This window comes from Amphibalanus amphitrite, unplaced genomic scaffold, assembly GCF_019059575.1.
Source record: "Amphibalanus amphitrite isolate SeventyFive unplaced genomic scaffold, NRLGWU_Aamphi_draft 000068F_arrow, whole genome shotgun sequence".
In the NCBI taxonomy this organism is placed as follows: domain Eukaryota; kingdom Metazoa; phylum Arthropoda; class Thecostraca; order Balanomorpha; family Balanidae; genus Amphibalanus; species Amphibalanus amphitrite.
In genome coordinates this window covers 1,221,605-1,243,839 of record NW_024881564.1, presented here as the reverse complement: position 1 = coordinate 1,243,839, position 22,235 = coordinate 1,221,605, and the positions used below count along the sequence as shown (strand labels likewise).

The following is a 22,235-nucleotide window of genomic DNA, read 5'->3' as shown; positions in this document are numbered from 1 at the left end:
TGGCTGCATTACCTCTTCCCGATTATTGTATGCCAGCTTCAGCAGCTTCTTGATATTCTCTCCCTCAGATATGACGTCCACGCCATCCAAACAATCCATCGACATGTTCGCAATACAGAAACTGAAAAAGAACATGGATTATTCGTGTGAATTTCAAAGCTTTTGCCGGGACGTCCAAATTCGTCTAGTTATAACGCCATTATATCTTAAAATAATAAATGGTGTTGGCCAAGAGGCAAGAGTCATTGTGACTGGTTATTATTATCGTGACACACCAGTTATGCTAAATTCTAAGCATGTCTACACTTGTGGTCACCCTAAGTCTACCCTATCAAAAAACTCCTAACAAGCATGCACGCATTATTGCACAGGTCCCCCTCCCCATGTCATTGTATCTGACCGCTACTTGTACCGGACTGGCGCGCCGCGTCGTGCGGTCACAGCCCACCTGGAGAACTCGGGCCGCTCGTCGGCGAGCCGCTGCTGGTGCAGCACCTCGCGCTGCCAGGCGTCCATGTCGCGCGCGTAGCCGGGGCTCCAGAGCGGCACGGTGGCGGCCCGCGCGCGCCGCAGGTCCGTGTGCAGGTCCGGCTCGGTGAAGCCGGGCAGACGGTCGAGCAGGGCGAACTTGACCTCTGCGCACGAGCGCAGTCGGGCCGGCACCACGGGCAGCCGGTGGTCGGCCGCGGCGCCGCCGCCCAGTCGCGGCCACTCGTCGGCATTGTCGCCGCAGGCGAGCAGGCCAGTGTCGCCGCTAACGCTCTCCGAGTGAGACTCGCAGTCCGTGTCAGACTCCATCGGCGGCTGCGGAACGAGGGCGTCTCTAGCTCGCAGAACGACCCAGGCCGGTCATACGGGGCGATCGAAAACCGACTAAAATTGACTTTTTCAACCTGACCTTGACCTTAAACTTCTATAATGTCAGAAAGCCACATAAAACTTCTTATGAATTTCTTGACCAAACTTGGTCAGAAATGTGTGTCACAATGTGTCACAAGACAGGTCATTTACATAGCTTTTAAACTGATGACCTCTTTTGACCTGGCCTTGACTGTAAGGAACACTGAATCAGGGGCTTAGCCAAGGGGGGGGCCATAAGGGCCATGCCCCCCCCCTGGAGCCCAAAAGGGCCCCCATCGTGGTGTCATAAGTACAGTAAGGGGCACAATAAAAGTAGAGTAAGGGCCCCTCGGGGCACTCCACTGGGTTCGCGGGGGCCTTTCGGGCCTGAGACCTTGCCGCTAGGGCCCTCTGGGCTCTCTTCATTGGTTATAAAAGGGCCCTTCAGGCCTGAGGCTTTGCCACTGGGCCCCTCGGGGCCCTCTCCATTGGGTTCGCAGGGGCCCTTCATAATTTTAAGGTAGTTAAGCAAATAACTACGTCATGAAATTAAGAAAATGTTGGGCCCCTTCGCTCACATGGGCCCCTTTCGGTCTGATTGGCCCCCCTGAGGAAAATCTTGGCTACGCGCCTGGCCCTGTCAGGCGTTCAGGGACCCCTTGGGATCCTTAGCATGCTCAGAGAGTTTTCCTGTAGATCAGAGGACCCGTCATGCGCGCTCAGGGGCCTCTTCATGCACTTAGAGGGCCCTGTCGTGTACTCAGAGAGCCTTTCTGTGGCTTAGAGGGCCCCGTGAAGCGATCAGGGGCCCCTCCATGCGCTCAGGGGGCCCTGTCGTGTATTCAGAGGGTTTTTTCTGTTTCTTAGAGTGCCCTCGTGTCAAGTTATCAGGGCTTACGAGGCTCTCATGGGCTGTAGGGGCCTTTGGCGGTCTGAAGGACCCTCATCCGACCTACGGGGCCCTCAAGACCGCCTTCAGAACCGGCTGAGCGACTCTGTGAAGCTATTCATGGGCCTATCTAGCAGGGACCCATGGACTGCTTACCCCTCAGTTCTAACATATTTTTCATTTTTTGAATATTTTTTTTAAAATTTATTTGGGCCCCCTCCAAAAAATAGTGGATGAAATCCGATGACTTTTTGGATTTTGAGGGGGTTTACCTTGGGCCCCTGTAAGTTTGGCCCCGTCCTGGAGGAAATCCTGGCTACGCCCCTGCACTGAATAAAGTATACACTACTGGAATCACAATATATAGCTCTATATAAGCCAATTCTGAAGTATAGGTATGGGCCATTTTTCTCTCCAGTGAATCATGAATGCTGAGGTCACTGAAGGTCATCAAAGGTAAAATCACCAGGCCAAACTTTCCTGATTTTTATATTTCATTGTCTGCACACATTTCAATTTGAACCAAAAGAGCAAGGTATTTTTAGTTTGACTTTTTGAACCTGTCTTATAGGCACTTCAATGAAAAGCACATGCCACCTTCAACACAGGCCAGCTGAAAATACCATTGCTATCGACAGTGCCAGCAACTGCATGGTCTGCAGCACCAGCAGTGTGGTCTACATGCCAAGGCCATGTGGCACCAGGGTGAGGGGCCAAGTCCGACTGGGCCCTGCCCGCCCTGCCACTGGCGATTACCTGCATGATCGGGTGGCCCAGTAATTGGTTCCTGGTCCACTGCACCTTGACCTTGACCTCATGCACTAGGGAGTAGGGATTCTATGTTGCGTCGCAGGTACCTGTCGGTCTAGTTTGGATGGGGGCCGTGGGGATGGGATGCTTTGAGGAAAGGGTATGCACTCTGTCTGGGGATTTGGGTTGCTGAAGGTTGTAGTGACAATCGTCGGTATTGGTTAGGCAGACGTAGCACAAGCGGGCTTACGCTGTGGTGTGAAGTGAAAGCAAAAATCGTGAAAACACGCTTTTTCTGTTGGTAGACTTCAACTTCAACCAGTTCAAGTTGAACTTGCCTCAGGTTAAATAGATCATAAGATAATCATTGGCGTGAGTTGGCCGCCAAATTATCTGATTTTCTTATAGGTACCTTACAATTTACCACGGTATATATATATATTTCTTTGGCCAACTTAAAGGGACACTCCCACCTTAACATTACATTTGAGTTGAGATAGCCAAAATGGGGTCCCTGGCTCACAATTACCGGTTTCGGCACTCACAACATCGAGAAATGCCTTAAATCGGAAATATTGAATTTCAAAATTGCAGCATTTTGATTCAGAGGGGCTAATGCTTAGGTATACCCCTGTGAATGTGTGACGTCAGCGCAAATATCTAACGATTTTTAAATGTTTGACTAAAACGTTTTGTAGCACGCGGTGGTAAATGCTATTTGCGCGCAACATCTGCCGCAAACGCCGAACTTCTAAAATAAAGTCGCTAGAAACAGTGGAGATCCCAAAAAAGTAAACAAAAGTAAAAGTCCAATATCTTGAAAACCGGTGAATATTTTTCGGTGAAATTTGGTAGATATTCGTTTTCGCTCTTTCTGAACCGAGCGACATCACTTTCATTCCAATTCATAAACTTTTTTGAAGGTGGGAGGGTCCCTTTAATTTACTTTGACCACGTTGTTTATTTATTTTTTTCCTAATCCTCCTCACCCCCCGAGCTTTTTTTGTGATTTCTTCGATCGTGTTCAATAGCGTTTGATGCTTCGGTCAAACAGCTGCTTTTGGAGAGGGGCATGAATCAGAAAAGGGACGATTTTAGGACGATTGGCCAAAGCAAAAAAAAAGGTAATTTTAAAAAAAATCCAAGATCATATTCAAGAAAAGGTCTCTGGGAAGTTTGTACCCTGTATCATCCAATACTTTTTCAATTTTCAAAATATCGTTTTCTATAAAACGCCGACTCTTGGCCAGTCCAGCACAATCAAAATTTATTCTTACCAAAATTTGTAGAGCAGATGAGAATTTAAGTTAAAAGATTAACTTAGAATGCCGACATCATTTGCATATTTTTTTTTAGAAATACATAAATTTCGTGAAATTCGTGAACGGTGGGACTACAAAACATGCTATGCCCACTTTGCATTGAACAGGCTGACGCCGCAACAGCGTCAAAATTGCACTAAACGGCTGGCCGGCGGCCGCCAAATTCACACTCGGTGACTTGCTCATTTGTTGGTTCTCGGGGAGCGGGGAAGGTGCTGCTGGAAGGACCGTCTGTGTCAGGTCGGTCACTGGATATGGGAATTGGGAACAGTGTATATGCATAGATATCGATTTCTGTGGTATGCCAGACTTTCTGTGAACTTGAACGTCTAGTGTTTGACTGTGAGCGCATGCCTTCTGGTGAGCGGCGAGCGCCGGTAGCCCAAGCCCTGCAGTTTTGTGTTTTTGCTGCTTTATATACTTTTTCAATACAATTGACAGTTAAAAATGAAAATTAATAACTTAACCTGAGGGCTGTTCACTGGCCCTGTCAGCCTCGAAGCTCCGCCCACTTCGTTCCTACGTCAGCCTTCTCATTCTGTCACCGCACACAGTGATCGCTGTGGCCGGTCGGGACAGGCCACAGCTGACCGTCCACTGCACGCAGCTGTGACGTCAGAACCGCCTACCCATCCCCTACCCCTACGCCTGCTGGACGCACCGCACACACCGCACGCAGCAGTGTGCGGTGCCCGTGAACACCCCTCTGGATTCACATGGTAGCAGGGGGTGTCACTACTTTGCTTCGCCATAGGTCCAGCACTGATGTCATTGGTTTTGATCCTGGTGACATCAGTGCTGTCTACATCCTGGACTAAGTGACGTGAACGTGCATCACCCGTGGTGTAGCCCACCTATTATATTTCCTTTGGCTGAATTTAGTCTGTAAACTGAGTTGAAGGAAACCCTGATGAAAAATAGGACAAACAAGTAATTTCCTGGATGATCACAGGTACCTAGTCTAGTTTGGTCTTCTAATCATCTATCAAATTGTTAGCTTGTGGATGAAGCTTAGCTCTGTTTAGAGGCAGTGTGTAACAATGTTTTTAACCGATTTTGTATGGTCAAGTGCTAGTTCAAGCTGTTGTTAAGCTGTCTTTGGGTGGTGCTACCTCAACCTTCATGACCCTGTCTCTGGTATCATTGTGAGCTGCGCTGCCACCTACTGCTACCATATAACCTGTGTTAGTGGCTAGATTTCCATGGAATGGTAAGCAAACTTGGCAGTTTTGCTTGTGTTTGCATGGAGAATATAGTTAGCTGACACACTGTATATGGCTGCCACAGTTAGTGGCTGTCTTGCATGTCATAACTTACCTGTTCAGTTATCATCTCACATAGCAAAACAGAACCCATCACCCAGGTGCCAGGTGGGTTTCTACAATTATGAATGGGAAAGAAAAATACCAGAGGAGATCTCAGCTGGCTACCTGGATCATTTTCCAGAGAACACAGAAGACAGTAGGCCATTTCAATGTTGCCCTATTTACTGTTATCCCATGGGGCTTCCACACACTACACAGTCATCAGTTTGTGCTTGCCTGTCAGACTAAGTGCTCTTCAGTGTATGACTGTTCCCTTGGGCTGTGTCATACACTCATACATCTTCTCAATTAACCCTCGCCCGTATTGGTGTTTTTCCAGCCGCGAACGTATAAGGGGGGGGGGGTCCGTTGGACCCCCCCCTTGCCGTTTCGCCCCTGATCGAGCTAGAGCTTCGCGGAAAAAACGAGCGTGTTGCCCGTGACGAGAGGAAGCCGATGATACCTAATTTTAAGGTCTTAGGTCATTGGTTGACCTTGCAGGTCAGGTCAATGACCCAAAAGTCGGAAAATCGGGAACTGTTAGAACGTCGTAAAGTGTGGCTGCTATGGGGTTTTTCGGGGCGCTGATCACGAATATCATGTTAGTTTTGATCACAGATGATGTCTTCATGCATTTAGTCCAGGTCGGGTCAGGTCAGGTCAGGTCAACCAGTAGGGGTCCTGCCGGGTATTCCTAGTAGGTGTCAACCGCCTCTGACAGCTTCGTAACATGTTACGAAGGCACCAAAACTACTTCGTAAATGTTCATATGGTTGCTAAATTCGAATTCAGCTCCAAAAACTGGCCTAGAAACATGTAAAACTCGAAAAAGTGAACCGAGGTCATCAAAGGTCAATGACCTGACCTGACCTTCAGGTGACCTTGACACCCACCCTAATGCATGGGGGCAACATCATATCACCTGTTTGAACGTTTGAAACCACAAAAAGACTGCAAACGCGCGGCTAATGCGACCCGACATACGCCGAATCGCGATTCCGGCCAAACATGGTCTCGAAAAGTAGGTCACAGGTCAAAGGTCATTGGGGTCAGGGTCATGACATTTTCAGGGTAGGTGTAAAATTGATTAACGCGAGGGTACTGAAAGTTTCGTCGCGATCGGCATTCGGCCGCTTTTTACGCGAGTTATTCGCGAAAAACCATGGGGGGGGGGTCCGTTCGACCCCCCCCCCCCCCTATACGGGCGAGGGTTAAGACATCAGGCTTTGTTCAAAGTTCTTCATCTTCATGTTATCAGGACAAGAGGCACAACATCCTCTAGGACCTGTTCTCACCTATTTCCTTAAGGTGACCTTCCCAGTTCTTTCAAAATCTACCTAATATGCTTCAATCACATCTGAGAGTAATGAGTATCCTTTGTTTAGTAGGCATCTTTAACCGTCGCATGTGTAGGGGGGGGGTCGGATGGACCCCCCATGGTTTTTCGCGAATAACTCGCGTAAAAAGCGGCCGATCGCGACGAAACTTTCAGTACCCTCGCATTGATCAATTTTACACCTACCCTGAAAATTTCATGACCCTGACCCGAAAGACCTTTGACCTGTGACCTCTTTTCCGAGACCATGTTTGGCCGGAATCGCGATTCCGCGTATGTCGGCTCGCATTAGCCGCGCGTTTGTAAGTTTTTCGTGGTTTCAAACGTTCAAACATGTGATTTGATGTTGCTCCCATGCATAAGGGTGGGTGTCAAAGTCACCTGAAGTTCAGGTCAGGTCATTGACCTTTGGAGACCTCGGGTGACCTCGGTTCACTTTTTCGAGTTTTACATGTTTCTAGGCTAGTTTTTGGAGCTGAATTCGAATTTAGCAACCATTTGAACATTTACGAAGTAGTTTTGGTGCCTTCGTAACATGTTACGAAGCTGTCAGAGGCGGTTGACACGTACCTACTACGAATACCCGTCACAACCCCTAGGTACTGGTTGACCTGACCTGACCTGACCTGACCTGACCCGACCTGGTCTAAATGCTTAAAGACATCATCTGTGATCAAAACTAACACGATATTCGTGATCAGCACCCCTAAAAACCCCTTAGCAGCCACACTTTACGACTTTCTAATTGGTCCCGATTTTCCCGACTTTGGGTCATTGACCTGACCTGGAAGGTCAACCAATGACCTAGGACCTTAAAATTGGGTATCATCGGCTTCCTCTCGTCACGGGCAACACGCTCGTTTTTTTTCGCTAAGCTCTAGCTCGATCAGGGGCCAAACGGCAGGGGGGTCCAACCGACCCCCCCCTTCACATTAGAAGCTGGCAAACGCCGCACACATGCGAGGGTTAATCATAGTTATTATATTCCCCACTCCTCAGTTACAACTCCCAGAAGTATGGAACAAGACCAAGACCTATTTGCCTTGGGTCTCATGATCATCTTCCTCACTAGTCACTGTTAGGCCTTACACTAGTTTGATTTGACCATCTTGCGCATAATTACAGCATATAAGTTTGTGACCATGCCATTTGCTAGTAGGTTGTTTTACAATTCAATTTTTGGAGAGGTCAGCATCAGCTGACTGTCTAAATAATTAGATTGTTTTGCATTTACATAAACAGGTAGGTTAAAATAATAGGGTGTAGGGGAGAGTGGGGTGGGTTGTATCAGTTTTTACTCCGAGACCCATAACCTCATAACTATCCGTGATAAACTCATTATTTCCATACTATCTCCTTCCTTGATTCTTCTGCTTTTTAGTGCAAAGTAACTTTTCCGCTACCTCTACCAGTTTTTCTTCTACGGTCTGCCGAATAGAACAATGTTTTTGATACAAGTTGCCCCATGGCTTGGGTGAGTTGTATCACATGGTGGGGTAATTTGTATCACTAGGTATTTCACGTTTCAGGGAGTGTGCTTGCTTCTGGTTTTGAACATAACAACAACATTAAAGGCATGGTTAATACAATGTATATGCTCAAAGGCTTCACTTTTATTAGACCAATCTTAGGTCAATGCAATCCGAACGAAACATCGAAACGAACGAAACATCAACAGACTAGATGCAAAAGTGGCCCGTTAAGAGCAAAGAAGCCAACACATTGTGCCGAAATGGAACGAGTATTGACTAGCTACCTACAAACGCGATACAGGGCTTAGCTTTCGCGATCAAAAGCAACATACCCATACATACATACATGTTACAACATACCCCACCCGGCTCTGATACAACATGTACCTCGCCGCCATCTTGGAAAAAACATCCTCGTGCTCAAAAACAGCGGACAGCTGGAGAAATCCATTTTCACTCACGCAGCCTTAGAACCTACCCTCACCACCGCTACGGAGATCTTTCAAATTCGTGCACATCTAAATGCCCAAAACACACATTTTCTTGCAACTCATTTTTTTAGAATGACATTAAAAAAACATAAAATCGGCTCTCACCTCGAGACGCGTCCACCCAGCCACACGACAGAACAGGGAAAGATGGCGCCCGGAAAACCTCGTCGGCTGGTCGTGTCACGAGCGCTATCTATTGGATAAGTTTGGCACAATTCGCCCTGATACAACTTGGACATGATACAACTCTCCCCGCTCTCCCCTATGTCTAATAGCTAATAATAGCTAATAGGATGTATAGCTAACAGCTAATAGGGTATATGTCTTTGTTAGTGTGTCTATTGTGATTTCCCTTTTATTTACAAGCTTTTATTGTGCCCACTGCCCAAGATGACAATGCATCTTCATTTTCCTTTATTTCCTTTAGTGTAAAGCAGAATATAAAATTACATGTTCTGTTTAAGAGTTGGCATCAATATTGCATTCATGGCTGCTAATGCTTTGAATTATCATTCTCATTCCTCCACATCAATGTTTGCCTCTGCTTGTATAATGTTTTAATATGTATCATTTATCAACAGGCATCACACTTGAAAATCATGAAGCTCTACTATCTGCTAGTGCTGTTTTTGGCTTTTTGCATGGTGAGTCATCTAGCCTATATACCAGTCATCCAGTGCTAAATCATGCTTTAAGTGCTTTGAAATTGTGAAGTCATACCGTTTGCTTTAATACTTATCGTTTTACCTCCTTAGATCATTAGCTGACATTTATCTGCATTGTCTGTATGACAAAGATGCATTGCATTATTCTGTTATTGATGTATTGATGTTTACCATCCCTTATTTTGAAAGTACATGATGAAACCATGTGTTGAAATATCTGAAAGATGCACTTTTAATTTTAGGCATTGCATCTAGGTACCTTTCATTTTTTTTTAATCCCACCATAGACCTCTGCAGCCCTCGGTATACAGAGGTCTATGATCCCACTAATCTGTTAACTGTAGAGAAAGATAAGTGGGCTTCCTGCCAGCATATGCAGATAACCTGATTTTGTGATTGCAGGAAATCGATGCCCAGAACCCGGACATCACAGATACTGTGTATTTTGATATAACCATCGGCGGTCGCCCGGCTGGCCGCATCGAGATCGGCTTGTTTGGTAATGCAGTGCCAAAAACAGCGGGCAACTTTAAGACGCTGGCTACCACTGGCGCCACTCTGAATGGCGTTTCGGGGAGCTACCGGGGCAGTCCATTCCATCGCGTGATCAAGGACTTCATGATTCAGGGTGAGTGCAATGTTTGCGACACTGATAGGGTGTGTAACTGTGAACTGTGGATAGCCGCACGTATTAAAGGGACCCTCCCACCTTAACATTAGATTTGAGTTGAGATAGCCAAAATGGGGTCCCTGGCTCACAATTACCGGTTTCGGCACTCACAACATCGAGAAATGCCTTAAATCGGAAATATTGAATTTCAAAATTGCAGCATTTTGATTCAGAGGGGCTAATGCTTAGGAATACCCCTCTGAATGTGTGACGTCAGCGCAGATATCTAACGATTTTTAAATGTTTGACTAAAACGTTTTGTAGCACGCGGTGGTATATGCTATTTGCGGCAACATCTGCCGCAAACGCCGCACTTCTAAAATAAAGGGCCTGTTCCAGCGCCTCCAGAAACCTCCAGAAAGCTCCAGAAAGCTCTAGAATCCTCCAGAGAGCGTTCCAGCGCCTCCAGAAACCTCCAGAAAGCTCTCGCCAAAGCTCCAGAAACCTCCAGTAGCCTCCAGAGAGTTGAGAGGTCCAAATTTCTCTGGAGGCTCTGGTCTACAATTATGGTGCACATGTGACAATCACGAATGTAAACAAAAGACATTTGACTGATTATTTTACAACTTGAATGTAAAGAAAATTACATTGCTATAATTTTATTTATCTTTTTAACTTAAATTGAAAACAAATTTTGCGTTTCAAGAGAGAACAATTGTCATTCTTTTGGTATCTATGACGCCAATCTCCAGAAATCTCCAGATTGCGTTCCAGCGCCTCCAGTAAAACCTCTGGTAGAGCCTCCAGTCAAGAATTTCTTCTGGAGGCGCTGGAACAGGCCCAAAGTCGCTAGAAACAGCGGAGATCCCAAAAAAGTAAACAAAAGTAAAAGTCTAATATCTTGAAAACCGGTGAATATTTTTCGGTGAAATTTGGTAGATATTCGTTTTCGCTCTTTCTGAACCGAGCGACATCACTTTCATGCCAATTCATAAACTTTTTTGAAGGTGGGAGGGTCCCTTTAAATGACCGGTGACTGGCGATATATGTATGCACATAAGATGACGTTGACCGTTGTATAGTTTTCCACTGCTTCTTTTCCTCCGTGCTGTTCAATTTAGACAACATATGGTTTTGTAATGTTATTTTTTGAAGCTTTCGATACCACCAGTTCTTTGTGGTCAGTCATTTCTAGTTGGAACTAGATTGAGTTATTTTCCGGTGAATATGCCCGCCAGTTTTCCATCCGTCCATCGTTATTGTATCGGTCCTGCTCGCGTGTCCCTCAGGCGGTGACTTCACCAACAAGGACGGCACCGGCGGCTTCAGCAGCTTCGGCAGCAGGTCGTTCGCCGACGAGAACTTCTCGCTGAAGCACACGGCGCCTGGCTTCCTCTCCATGGCCAACTCGGGCCCGGACACTAACGGCAGCCAGTTTTTCATCACTACGGTGCCGACGCCCTGGCTCGACGGCAAGCACGTCGTCTTTGGAAAGGTAGGTTATGTGGGATCGCCTCGCCGCCCCGCTTGGCTATACGGACGGGGTGGTTTGATAATATTTTAGCTGCACTGAGATAAAATGCTTTGTTGAGCTGTAACTTAATTTAAAAGCGACAATTTATGACGTTTCGGTGGTGTGCATCGTGTCGTGTGCACGTCGCTTATTGTTCGCGTTTCGTTTGGATTTTTGTTTAAAGTGGCTCAGCGTGCAAGGAATTTGACCCAAGACACCAACAGAAAAAAGCTAAAACTCTTGGTGACCGGACACACTTGGTCCACAGGTTACCAAAGGCATGAAGGTCGTCCAGCAGATCGAGAACCTCCCGACGTCGGGTCGGAACAACCGGCCCATTGAAGAGGTGCTCATCTCGGACTCCGGGCTCGTCCAAAAGTAATTGTCCGGCCTGTTACCCAGCCGCCCCCCGGCTCACATCTGCGGGCCGGGTGCGATCGCAGGCCTGCGAGTCCTGTTCGTCTGCACTTGCTGCTTGTTAGACTAGTATCTTTCGCAATGAGAAACTTAATCTGGTTCGTGTTCTCTCGTGATTTGAGGCGCAACGGTTTTTTTATTATTATTATTCGATCGATAAATTGTCTAATGGAAATATATTTTGGATCTTAAATGTTATTTGTGTAGTTGGTGCTACAGGCTCATTAATTTGCTTGAATAGGTTGAAAATTGGACATTTTAGTTGTATTTCAAAACAGCCAAAACAGCCAAAACGTCATTACATTTGGTCTTGGTAAACATAATTTTTCTTGCTTCTTGTTTCAATAACTGCTTTTTATTATTAGAAAATTTGTAAAGTTTGCTAGGAACACGGGCACACTTGCTTTGCATGCTACATACTGTGCTGCTTTTGCATCTGGCTTATGCTTCTGCATGTCACGTGTGTCTTCTCCCATCCATTGGTTATGTTTGCCTTGTGACAGTCCTCTGGTTTTGCTCTGGTTCTTACTCTGCCTGCGTCCCATCTTCGTAACATTTACGTACGATCATTTTCAATGACTATTTGTATGGTATCTCCATTTTCACACACGGACTGCTACGCTTACCTCGTTGGCGTAAACATTATCTCGAGGCCGATCTGCGAAGCAGCCCACGCCTGACGAGACTCCGGGTGATTGGTTGGCAATTTGATTATAAACTGCAACAGACTGAAGTGAACAAAAATCTGGTGGCCAAGCATCAGTACCCGTTCACTGGTGTGTGGAGGAGGGAGGGGGAGGGGCCGGCGTTGTTGAGGTCTCGACACACTCATGGCCAATTTTGATGTGGCTGGTAGCATGCGCTTGCAGCTTTTATCGTGGAAAATGCTTATGCATTTTTTAGCGAAGTTGCAAAGTTGGCTTTGTAACCTGGATTTACTCAACTCGGCGGTACGGGTCAAATGATGTGCAACATCGCCTTTTCCGCTCAGGTCATTAACGTTAGGCCGGGGCCGGGGGCATTTCCCCCCAGACTTTTCGATATATGTCCAGAACCGCTGCGCCGATCGTCATTAAACTTTCAGTACCCTCTTGGGCATCAATTTTACACATTGTGACCAATTTTTTTCCCCAAAGGCTTTGATAGGTTGGTCGCAAATGCCGTCAGAGTGACGTCATGTTCTGCCATTTTCGACCCAAAAAAAGTTTCGCAGGAAGAGCTGTTAGGCCTATAGCTTTTTTAACTTGCAGAAAAATGTTGGGTCATAAAGGTGTAAAATTACCAGGGCTACTAAACTACTATCTCTATATTTTCAAATTTTTGGATGTTGACTCCCATTTTTTAGATAATAGCCAAAAATCCCAAAAGCTTTTCGATTTTCGGAAAAAAACGAAACTTACGTAATAGCCGCTATCGTCGACTTCTACAGGGTGTCTCAAAAAGTGTCACGGTTTTGAACATCTCCCGTGTCGTAACCATAAGGCCTACATCATTCAAATTTTTTCAGATTTAGTGGCAATGTTTTGGCATTTTATGTGGTAAAATTACGAGTTCCTAGGCAGAATGGTTTTTACACTAGAACAAAAAAAGGTCAATTTTCGTGCTGTGGGAGATGGTACGTCACGGCCTGCCGTCGATCCTGAAGAGTCTGGGCCCCTTTCGCCTGATGAATCCAGAAACAAGCCCATCAATACATTTTTGAAACCTTTATAGGTAAGAACACCGTGTACAACTGCCATCTGGAGCACAGCAGCAGGCTGAAACACAGCCACAAACATGGGCAACGATCAACACCGATTGATTTTCAGATGACGCGAGTTTCCATGCTTCGACAGCTGTCGAAGCATGGAAGAAAGGATATGCCGTCGACTGCAGTCGACGGCATCTTTGATGGCAAAATCCTCTACTCGGTTTTGTTCCGAAACACATAAAGAGAAGAAAGGATAGCTGATGGACAGTTTTAAAGTTCCTACTCAATCATGCAGAACTTCTGGGTGTGCGCAATGTGCAGTGTGTCACAAGTCCTTTGTACGGTGTCAGCGACTGCAGCTTTTGACGGAAGAGTCAGGCATGGCAACCGCGCTGTCCTGAGACCAATGGGTGATTTCGATTCTATTGTCTGTTTTGCATGGCGTTTTTTGGTTTCTTATAGTTGTAGATAGTTACTGACGAGCACGTTGCTGGGTGCAACAAGCAAAAGCCGAAGTTTTACCGAACTCGTCGGCAGACAGTGACGTATACCTACCATCTCCTATAGCACCCAAAATTGAGATTTTTTATTTTTTGTTCCGGTGCTAAAACCATTTTGCCTAAGAACTTGAAATTCTGCCACACAAAATGTCATACTATTGTTACTAATTCAGGAAAATTTGAACGATGTAGGTCATTTAGTAAGGAAATGGGAGATGTTCATAACCTTGACACTTTTTTTGAGACACCCTGTATTCACATACCAAATTTTAAATTGATGCAAAGCTATGACAAAAGAAAAATTGATGACGTCAAATTTTCAAACTCGATTCTAAGCAATTATAGACTAACACCCTCCCCCCTTCTAACTCGGCTCCTGGGCCACGTAGCGAAACGCAGTAAGTGGCAATCAAAAGAACGTCCAAAATAAGGACGAAAACACTTCAGTCTTTTTTGGGTCAGGTCAAAGGTCAGGTCACCAGAGGTCACCAAAGGTAAAATGTTGGCTATTTCAACATTTTGGAAACTGCCAACGGCTAACTCGGGAATCGATAGAGCTACAGTGCCGCGGAAAAGCGCATTCGATAGCTCTTTTAGCGCTCTTTCGCTAACATGTCTTCAGATTTGACCTCAGGTCAACGGTTTAGCCTCCAGAGTTCAAAAATTCCAAAAATGCCGTTTTTAAGAGAATTGATTTTTCGGCAATACTTTCAGACTCAAAAGAGCCACGAATTGCTTGACCTCAGGTTAAGGTCATGACCCGACCGGAAAAGGTCATGTTGCATATCAGTCGATCCGCATCGTCGAGCCAAACACATCTAAGGCATTTTCATCGTTCTAGCATGCCTCTATCAGAAGTTATTCGCGAAAAAAAAAAACTGTTAGATACCTACTATTTGTGGCCTGAGATGACCTCGGGGACATAATGGGGGGTCACAGGTGCCATTTTCTGGTTCAGGGTGTCAATTTTACTTGCATCCCGATGCTTGAGGTTTGTTTAGAACGGCATTCGTGCAAAAGAGACGCTTTTCAATTTTCTCCCATTGACTTATAATGGAGAGGCCGCAAAATTGACCTGACCTTAGGTCACAGATATCAAATTTCCGAGATATACATTTTATAGATACTATTACTTTTATCAATCGCTGAAAGTTTCAAGACAATCGTTCACTTGGTGTAGCTATGACGAGCATTCTAATTTTTCTGAGGTGAGGTCACTTGACGTGACATGGTGGCCTTATCTTGAGCGACCTGGGTCTGAAATTTTCACAACATGTGCGAAAAAGATGCACGGACAGGTGTGGCATAAACAGCGTTTTTTTAGATATCTGCGAAAAACCGCAGGGGGTGGGTGTTCAAACCCCCCCCCCCTTGCCCGGTGCGACCTCCACCAGGAAATGGCCTGAACCGTACCTGATGGTGTATAGCCAACACCATTGAGTTTGAAATGAAAAATTGGCCATAAACATGCATCGCACAACGCTAGTAAAATTGAGTTCATATGCTGACCCTTAGTGACCTGACCTCTGACCTGACCTGGTATTATCACTTAACCTTCGCCCCAGTGGGGGGGGGGGGCATATGTTACCACCCTGTCGCGTTTTTTGCGTATAAATAAAAAACCGCGGCGCGTAGCGCCGCTCCGCTTGGGGTAGCTTTTGGTACATCAATTTTGGACAATGTGTGAAATTTTTGACCCCAGGTCATGTCAGGTCAGGTCACCAGGTCAAGTTAACTGACCAAGCCTAAAAAAAAAGTTTGCAATCATGTCCAGCCTGCAATGTTTGTCAGAAAGGTTTGAAACTTGGTGGATTGCGTGCTGTTATGGGCGCCTACAATTTGTATATCTCGGATTTTTTATATCCGTGACCTAAGGTCAGGTCAGTGGCGTGACCTTTCCATTACAAGTCAATGGAGAAAAATGAAAATGCGTCTAGATCCGTGTGTACGCATAGGAACAGTCCAAATATTTCAGAATCACAATGATTTGGACCACTCGTGATGACCAAGGTGTCATTTTTGCTGATAGCCTCTAGAAAGGTCATCCGAGGTCATTTGAGGCTACAAACATATTTTTTGCCAATAACTCGCGATTGGAAAGAGATAGAGCGCTGGGGATTGTCTCATTGTGTTTGTCTTGTTGAGACGCATCGACTGATATGCAACATGACCTTTTCCGGTCAGGTCATGACCTTGACCTGAGGTCAAAGTTTCAAGTTGACCTTTTAAGGTCAAATTATAGTTCATTCGACGCGTCTCGGCGAGAGAAACACGATGCTGGCAAAAGAAATGTCATGGCTTTTTGTAGTCGAAAGTTATTGTCGAAAAACACTTTTCGTAAAAACAGCTATTTTTGGAGTTTTTGCCCTCTGGAGGCTAAACCGTTGCCCTGAGGTCAATTTTGATAATGACCTTATCAAAAGAGGAGTTCAAAAGCTATCGATTGCTGTCCCATGCGTTTTTCTAGCTATCATAGTTCCTGAGATAACGGCATGTTTTCTGAAAAATATTATGACAATTGGCAAATTTTGACCTTTGATGACCTCTGGTGACCCCAATATTGCTCTAAGATGAAAAATGACCGAGATACTTTCAAACGTACGCATTGAGAGCTATCGACTGCTTTTTACTGCGTCTTTCTAGCCCTCTTAGTTTTTGAGTTAGAGGTGGGTGGTAACATATGCCACTAGGGCGAAGTTGGCTGAGACCGCCACTGGGGCGCGGGTTAATTATCAGTGACCTCTAATAGCAACATACGTCTACTAGGCAACTGACGCCCTATCGCTGATTTTCAATAAAATGCTGTTTACTCGATGTTGTGGCGCATTCCCTAGAATACCTGTGAACGGTAAAACATTTTTCTTTGACCTGCCCTGTGACGTCATCGATGACCCCGAAGCCAATGAAATTGGATTTACTTCGACAAAGTTGACAGGGCTATAGAACGCCATTTGAATTTTGCGGATGCATCCAGTAGTTGGAGATACGGGGGGGGGGGGCAAAAAGTCCTCCCCCTTGCACCGCGCGGAAGGTGGCGGGGAGGCGCGCCTGCCGGGTTAAGTTGACCCCTGTGAAATGACCAAGCTGGCTTTTTAATGTTTAACATAGGCTTTCTCGATGCGTCTCGACGAAACAAATATGATCCCATCAAAATCAAAATCGTACTATCGATAACAAACTTTGCGAACTTGTAGAGCGTTATTGCATAAAAAATGAAATGAAAATGAAAAATGAAATGAAATGAAAAAATGAAAAAGGAAAGACTACGCTCTCTCTCTCTCTCTCTCTCTCTCTCTCTCTCTCTCTCTCTCTCTCTCTCTCTCTCTCTCTCTCTCTCTCTCTCTCTCTCTCTCTCTCTCTCTCTCTCTCTCTCTCTCTCTCTCTCTCTCTCTCTCTCTGTCTCTCTCTCTCTCTGTCTCTCTCTCTCTCTGTCTCTCTCTCTCTCTCTCTCTCTCTCTCTCTCTCTCTCTCTCTCTCTCTCTCTCTCTCTCTCTCGTCTCTCTGTCTCTCTGTCTCTCTGTCTCTCTGTCTCTCTGTCTCTCTGTCTCTCTGTCTCTCTGTCTCTCTGTCTCTCTGTCTCTCTGTCTCTCTGTCTCTCTGTCTCTCTGTCTCTCTGTCTCTCTGTCTCTCTGTCTCTCTGTCTCTCTGTCTCTCTGTCTCTCTGTCTCTCTGTCTCTCTGTCTCTCTGTCTCTCTGTCTCTCTGTCTCTCTGTCTCTCTGTCTCTCTGTCTCTCTGTCTCTCTGTCTCTCTGTCTCTCTGTCTCTCTGTCTCTCTCTCTCTCTCTCTCTCTCTCTCTCTCTCTCTCTCTCTCTCTCTCTCTCTCTCTCTCTCTCTCTCTCTCTCTCTCTCTCTCTCTCTCTCTCTCTCTCTCTTTGCCACGTTATTTTAGCCTACGCCCGACGGATTACGGATTTGCCACGTTATTTTAGGCTACGCCCCTCGGACTACGGACTACCTTTGGACGACGATTCTCCGGAATCATAAAAGTTATAACGCAAAACTAATGCCGAGCTGTATTGAGTCCGCCTAGCGCGATCAAAAGCTGGTTTTTACGATGGGCTTGTTGAGCGCTGCTGCTTTTATGTGGTTCTAACCGTGTTATGTTGCCTTAATATTGCATTGGGCTACCAAGTGATCCGCCTTGGCAGCTGGCGGCGGCACGCAGAGGTCTGTTCTGTGCCCTGACAGTGAACTCAATGCCTGAGTCATCAGCGAGAGGATCACACATTGTCTCCGCTTATCTCAAAATGATCTGGTATGGACTTCATAATGCGTGTTTCCGTCCCATTCAAAGTAGTAAAATCTACAGAAAACACTTCGGCGTTAGACGTTATTAAAAAGTTTTTTGGAAGGATTTTCGCATTGAGCTGCCTCTCTCTCTCTCTCTCTCTCTCTCTCTCTCTCTCTCTCTCTCTCTCTCTCTCTCTCTCTCTCTCTCTCTCTCTCTCTCTCTCTCTCTCTCTCTCTCTCTCTCTCTCTCTCTCTCTCTCTCTCTCTCTCTCTCTCTCTCTCTCTCTCTCTCTCTCTTCATTCGCTTCCTGTAATGTCGCCCAGTCTCCATTTCAATATCGGTCCGTTCTGGAGGCGGTGGGCGACTCGGGATGGCGGCGCGGAGGCCGACGACCCTCGCCGGGCCAGTCGCTCGCCGGGCCAGTCTGGTCGGTGATAGCGGACACCGGTCCCGCGTTCAAGGTCAACGGCCCGGTTTGGCGCTGGGCTTTGCGGACAAGGAACACAGCGACGATCTGGTGAGCGTGAATGTTCCGAGCATCGCTTGCATGATGGCTCCGTGGAGGCGGTGTATAAGGCGTGTACTGACTGTTCCGCCTCGGATAGGTATCACAGTTCACACGCGACACGCTACGATGCTGCTTTTGGTGGCAGCTCGGTCATCGGTGAATCCTGAAAGCGATAACTGGTGTGACCGACGTCAGATTAACAGACGAGCGTGCCGCCGTGCCGAACAAATAGCATCTGGAATCTGGATGTGCCTGCTGGGGGTATAACAATGTGTTGTCGCCCTCCGAAAAAAAGTGTCAACAGTAATGCATTCTGGAGCATGCAAGTCAAGCTGGGTAAAACTCAGCAATAAGCATTTAGCGTGCTTGTTTGCTGGGAACGAAACGATCTCGATTAATTTTATCGCAAGACTGTGACGGAACCAGCCATTTGGTTATTGTTCAATTCACTTTAATTCGTTTGTTTCATTCGCTGGACATTTGTTCAGTTGGTAAACAAATGTCCGTGATGAGCCCGCACAATAAGATATGTCATTTATCATTGCCTCCCTTCGATGTGACCTTACTGGACCCCTTGACTGGACCTAAGTTTAAAACAGTGCATGCCGCTATCTTCCTGTTCCTTCGCGTCCTCCTAGACGATTGGTGAGTTTTGACGTTTTGTGGTGTTTGCCTTGTTTCGATTGCATGTGCAGAAGGAGTGGGGGGCATTGGCCGCTTTTGTAACGATCTATCTCAAAATTGACTGCCTATTTCTTCACCTTGTCAACGCTGGCTGGAGTTGCGTACTCTCCGCCTTCCTGTTCAGTACCTTTCAACCCTCGCCCGTACTGGCCTTTTTACAGGGTCTAACGTTTAGGGGGAGATGTTCCGAACTGAAGGACCCCTCTTCCTACCCGTTTGGCTTCTGATCGAGCTAAGCTTCGCGAAAAATAAAACAACAAACTCAAGAAGTTCGTAACTTATGTACAGGGTGTTTCACTAAAAGTGTCAAAAAGTAAATGCTTATTAAAGATATATAAAATATGCAAATCACGTGGTTGCGCACGTGGCTTTGTTGCAAATTTTTGGACATTTATGTTTTGTCCATTTAAGATGTAATTTACACCCATACGGAGCGAGGGCAGGAGGCCAAAGTTACTAGTCGTTTTTTTCCCCTAGTATACAGATCAAGAACAGGTTATTTACACCTCAACAGGAGGGGTGAATTACACTTATATTTGGTGCCATCAGAAACATTGAAACCGTATGCCGACTTTTCAGGAAACGTTTTACTCTCTCACCTCGCTACGTTCCAGATTATAAAAGTTTAAAAGGGCTTCTTAAGAGGTTTAAAAGGGCTCCTTCGATGCCAGTTCCAGTCCAAAAAAGGCGGGGTCGCCCCCACCTCTCGGCGGAAACCGTTGAAAAGGTCAGGGTCTTTTTGAGGGCCTTTGAAGATAACAAGAAGCTAATTTAAACATCAGAAATAGCCAAGGCCTTAGTCTTACCAGTTATCAAAAACAACCACTGTGACGGCTGTAGCCACCAGCAACTGGCTGGACCAGAAATTCCTGGGCCAAATAATCAGCTGCCTCACCGCCCGCACCATGGCCAGCGCGAAGCCCCGATCTGTCACCGCTAGACTTCTCTGGTTTTGGTCAGTGACTCAGTAGCTCTCGCAGAGCTGAGGAAGACTCAAGTCGCATCACTTCGGGAGCTGAAGAGCACAATTCAAGGCTTTGCCGACAGTCTGGACGCTGAATATGAAAACGGGCTGTGAGCCACCTCCGGACACGTGCCGAAACGGTTCATCAAAAGAAGGGGCGGATATGTGGAATAGGTTTGAGTGACGGTGATATCGCTGTTATATATTCAAATGTCCAACAATTGCGGATGAAATGATATGAAAATGTCCTTAGAAAGCATTGTTCTTATGTGCATTATGACCTTTTACTTTTTGACACTTTTAGTGAAACACCCTGTAGGATGAACTCGGATCAGATTCAGAATTGTCTCCTCACAGTATTTTCTGCACCGCCTCGTGTATGTCGTTCCGACTGCTGGTACTCGTCTAAATCGCTGCTCATCATCTTTATTTTAGTGATATGTAACTCATATCTAATCAATATAGCTCCAAAGGCACTGAAATATCTTAGAGCAATCCTCTGACGAAACAGTGACGGAATAGTGGCCAATCGTGTCAATGTGGTGACTGGCTGTGTTTTGTTCCAGCCCGGCCGCGGCATCGCCCGACAACCCGGCCCCAGAGGGCGCTGGTCCCAGCGACCCGGCCCCAGGGGACGCTGGTCCCAGCGGCTCGGCCCCAGGGGGCGCTGGTCTGACAGCTCCGCTGCTGGGGCTGTCGCTCGCGATGGCTGCCCTGGTCCTGTGAGGTGCGCACGGCCCTGCACAACTCATTGGCACGGTGCCAACGTTGCGAAACAGGGCGATTCCAATATGATTAAATGTTGTATTTTGGTGTTGTTTACCTCTTTTTAGGGCGTCCCGGCGTCCTATGTCCTGAACAGTGATAAACTATCGTTCCTACCTTTTACCCGGTTTATTCGCTGCTGCAACTGGCTTTATTGTATTGCTTGGAAACTCAAATTCCATAATTGCTAGATTGTTGACTACTGACATTCCCGAAAATCCTGGAATAGGCTTGGTGTCTGTTGTATACCGATTTGCAATCTTGGTTTATGCATTTTTTGCTAGATGTATATTTACTTCGTAGTTTAATACGTTAAATCACAATTTAAAATCACGTGCCTTCCAATTTTGTATTCATGAACTGTCTTCTACATAAAAAATGTATGCAGTGACAATAATATCGAAATGTTGTCAGATAGCCCACGGCAGCCGGTAGGGCAGCTGACGCCAGTGCCGCGATACCAGTCTGCTGAACACAGCGTTCCGGTTAACCCATGGACGAATCTCCACAAACACATGTTACGCACTGCAGTCATTCAGGAGCAATAGGCGATCTGAGATTGGATGTCAAGCGTCTCTGTGTTCATGGCTCATGTTGTGATTGCGATCCCACATCCATCTTTTGATACGACCGATTTTAGAGACAGCATGGTTGTGAACCTTGCCGATGATCTCCAGATGCGTGCAATAGAGGTGGCAAAAGATAAAAAATTTGGGAACCAGACTCGAACCAGACCCGGCTGGACATCTCTGGAACCAGTCGGACCCGGTCTTAGTTGGAACCGGAACCAGTTGGACCCGTTCCCCAAAAGTCAATTGATACAAACTACTTGTAGGAATCATTAGTTGCATCATGTAAAACAGCCTATTTCCCACTGGGGATACTCATGAGCTACTGTGTGCAAAGAAACATTCACTTCATTCCCTTCATATTTTGCAATAGTGTGTAGTGTGCAAGATGTATAGTTTATGGTAGGACCCGGTTGGACCCGTCAGAAAATTTCCAGGAACCGGTCTGGACCCATATGGGTCCAGACTGGTTCTTTGGACCGGATCCTCGGGTCCACATTTTGCCACCTCTAGCGTGCATTTGTGAATTGGCAGAACACCACATCAACTGCATACCTCGATTTCAGGGCTTCGATTCCATCCGATGTCACATTTAGGGCGTGGCAATCATGTGCCAATTGCTTGTGTTGTGAGCTTATGGTAGTTTACCTATTTGTCAGCTGTTGTCATGTCAGTCGGTGTCTTGGTGTCATTAAAAATACAGTGTAAAGCAGG

General features: G+C 46.2%; 2 protein-coding genes across 9 annotated transcripts in view; one reads left to right on the top strand and one right to left on the bottom strand.

Annotated features, from left to right (window-relative positions):
* Positions 1-3,781, bottom strand: part of LOC122378917 — a 14,328-nt gene extending 10,547 nt beyond the window's left edge. Inside the window, exons 1-3 of one of the 3 annotated variants that reach the window (XM_043360566.1) lie at positions 3,757-3,781; positions 449-804; positions 13-121 (exon numbers count right to left, since the gene is read on the bottom strand). In XM_043360566.1, the coding sequence (XP_043216501.1) occupies positions 13-121; positions 449-798 (459 nt within the window). In that variant the 5' untranslated portion in view covers positions 799-804; positions 3,757-3,781. Of the gene's footprint in view, positions 1-12; positions 122-448; positions 805-2,485; positions 2,937-3,756 lie in introns of those variants that run through there. The other 2 variants (XM_043360564.1, XM_043360565.1) reach the window with 2 other exon arrangements.
* On the top strand, positions 3,283-22,235 carry LOC122378919 (peptidyl-prolyl cis-trans isomerase A2-like). Of its 6 annotated transcripts, none has more exons than XM_043360569.1 (6): positions 3,283-3,306; positions 8,986-9,048; positions 9,472-9,697; positions 10,969-11,174; positions 11,461-11,570; positions 20,754-22,235. In XM_043360569.1, the coding sequence occupies exons 2-6, from the start codon at positions 9,004-9,006 to the stop codon at positions 20,911-20,913; spliced, it is 747 nt and encodes a 248-aa protein (XP_043216504.1). In that variant the 5' UTR covers positions 3,283-3,306; positions 8,986-9,003; the 3' UTR covers positions 20,914-22,235. The 6 variants fall into 6 exon arrangements, with proteins under 6 accessions (XP_043216504.1, XP_043216502.1, XP_043216507.1 ...); XM_043360567.1 differs by lacking the exon at positions 3,283-3,306 and adding an exon at positions 3,910-4,041; XM_043360572.1 differs by lacking the exons at positions 3,283-3,306; positions 20,754-22,235 and adding exons at positions 3,911-4,041; positions 18,355-18,481.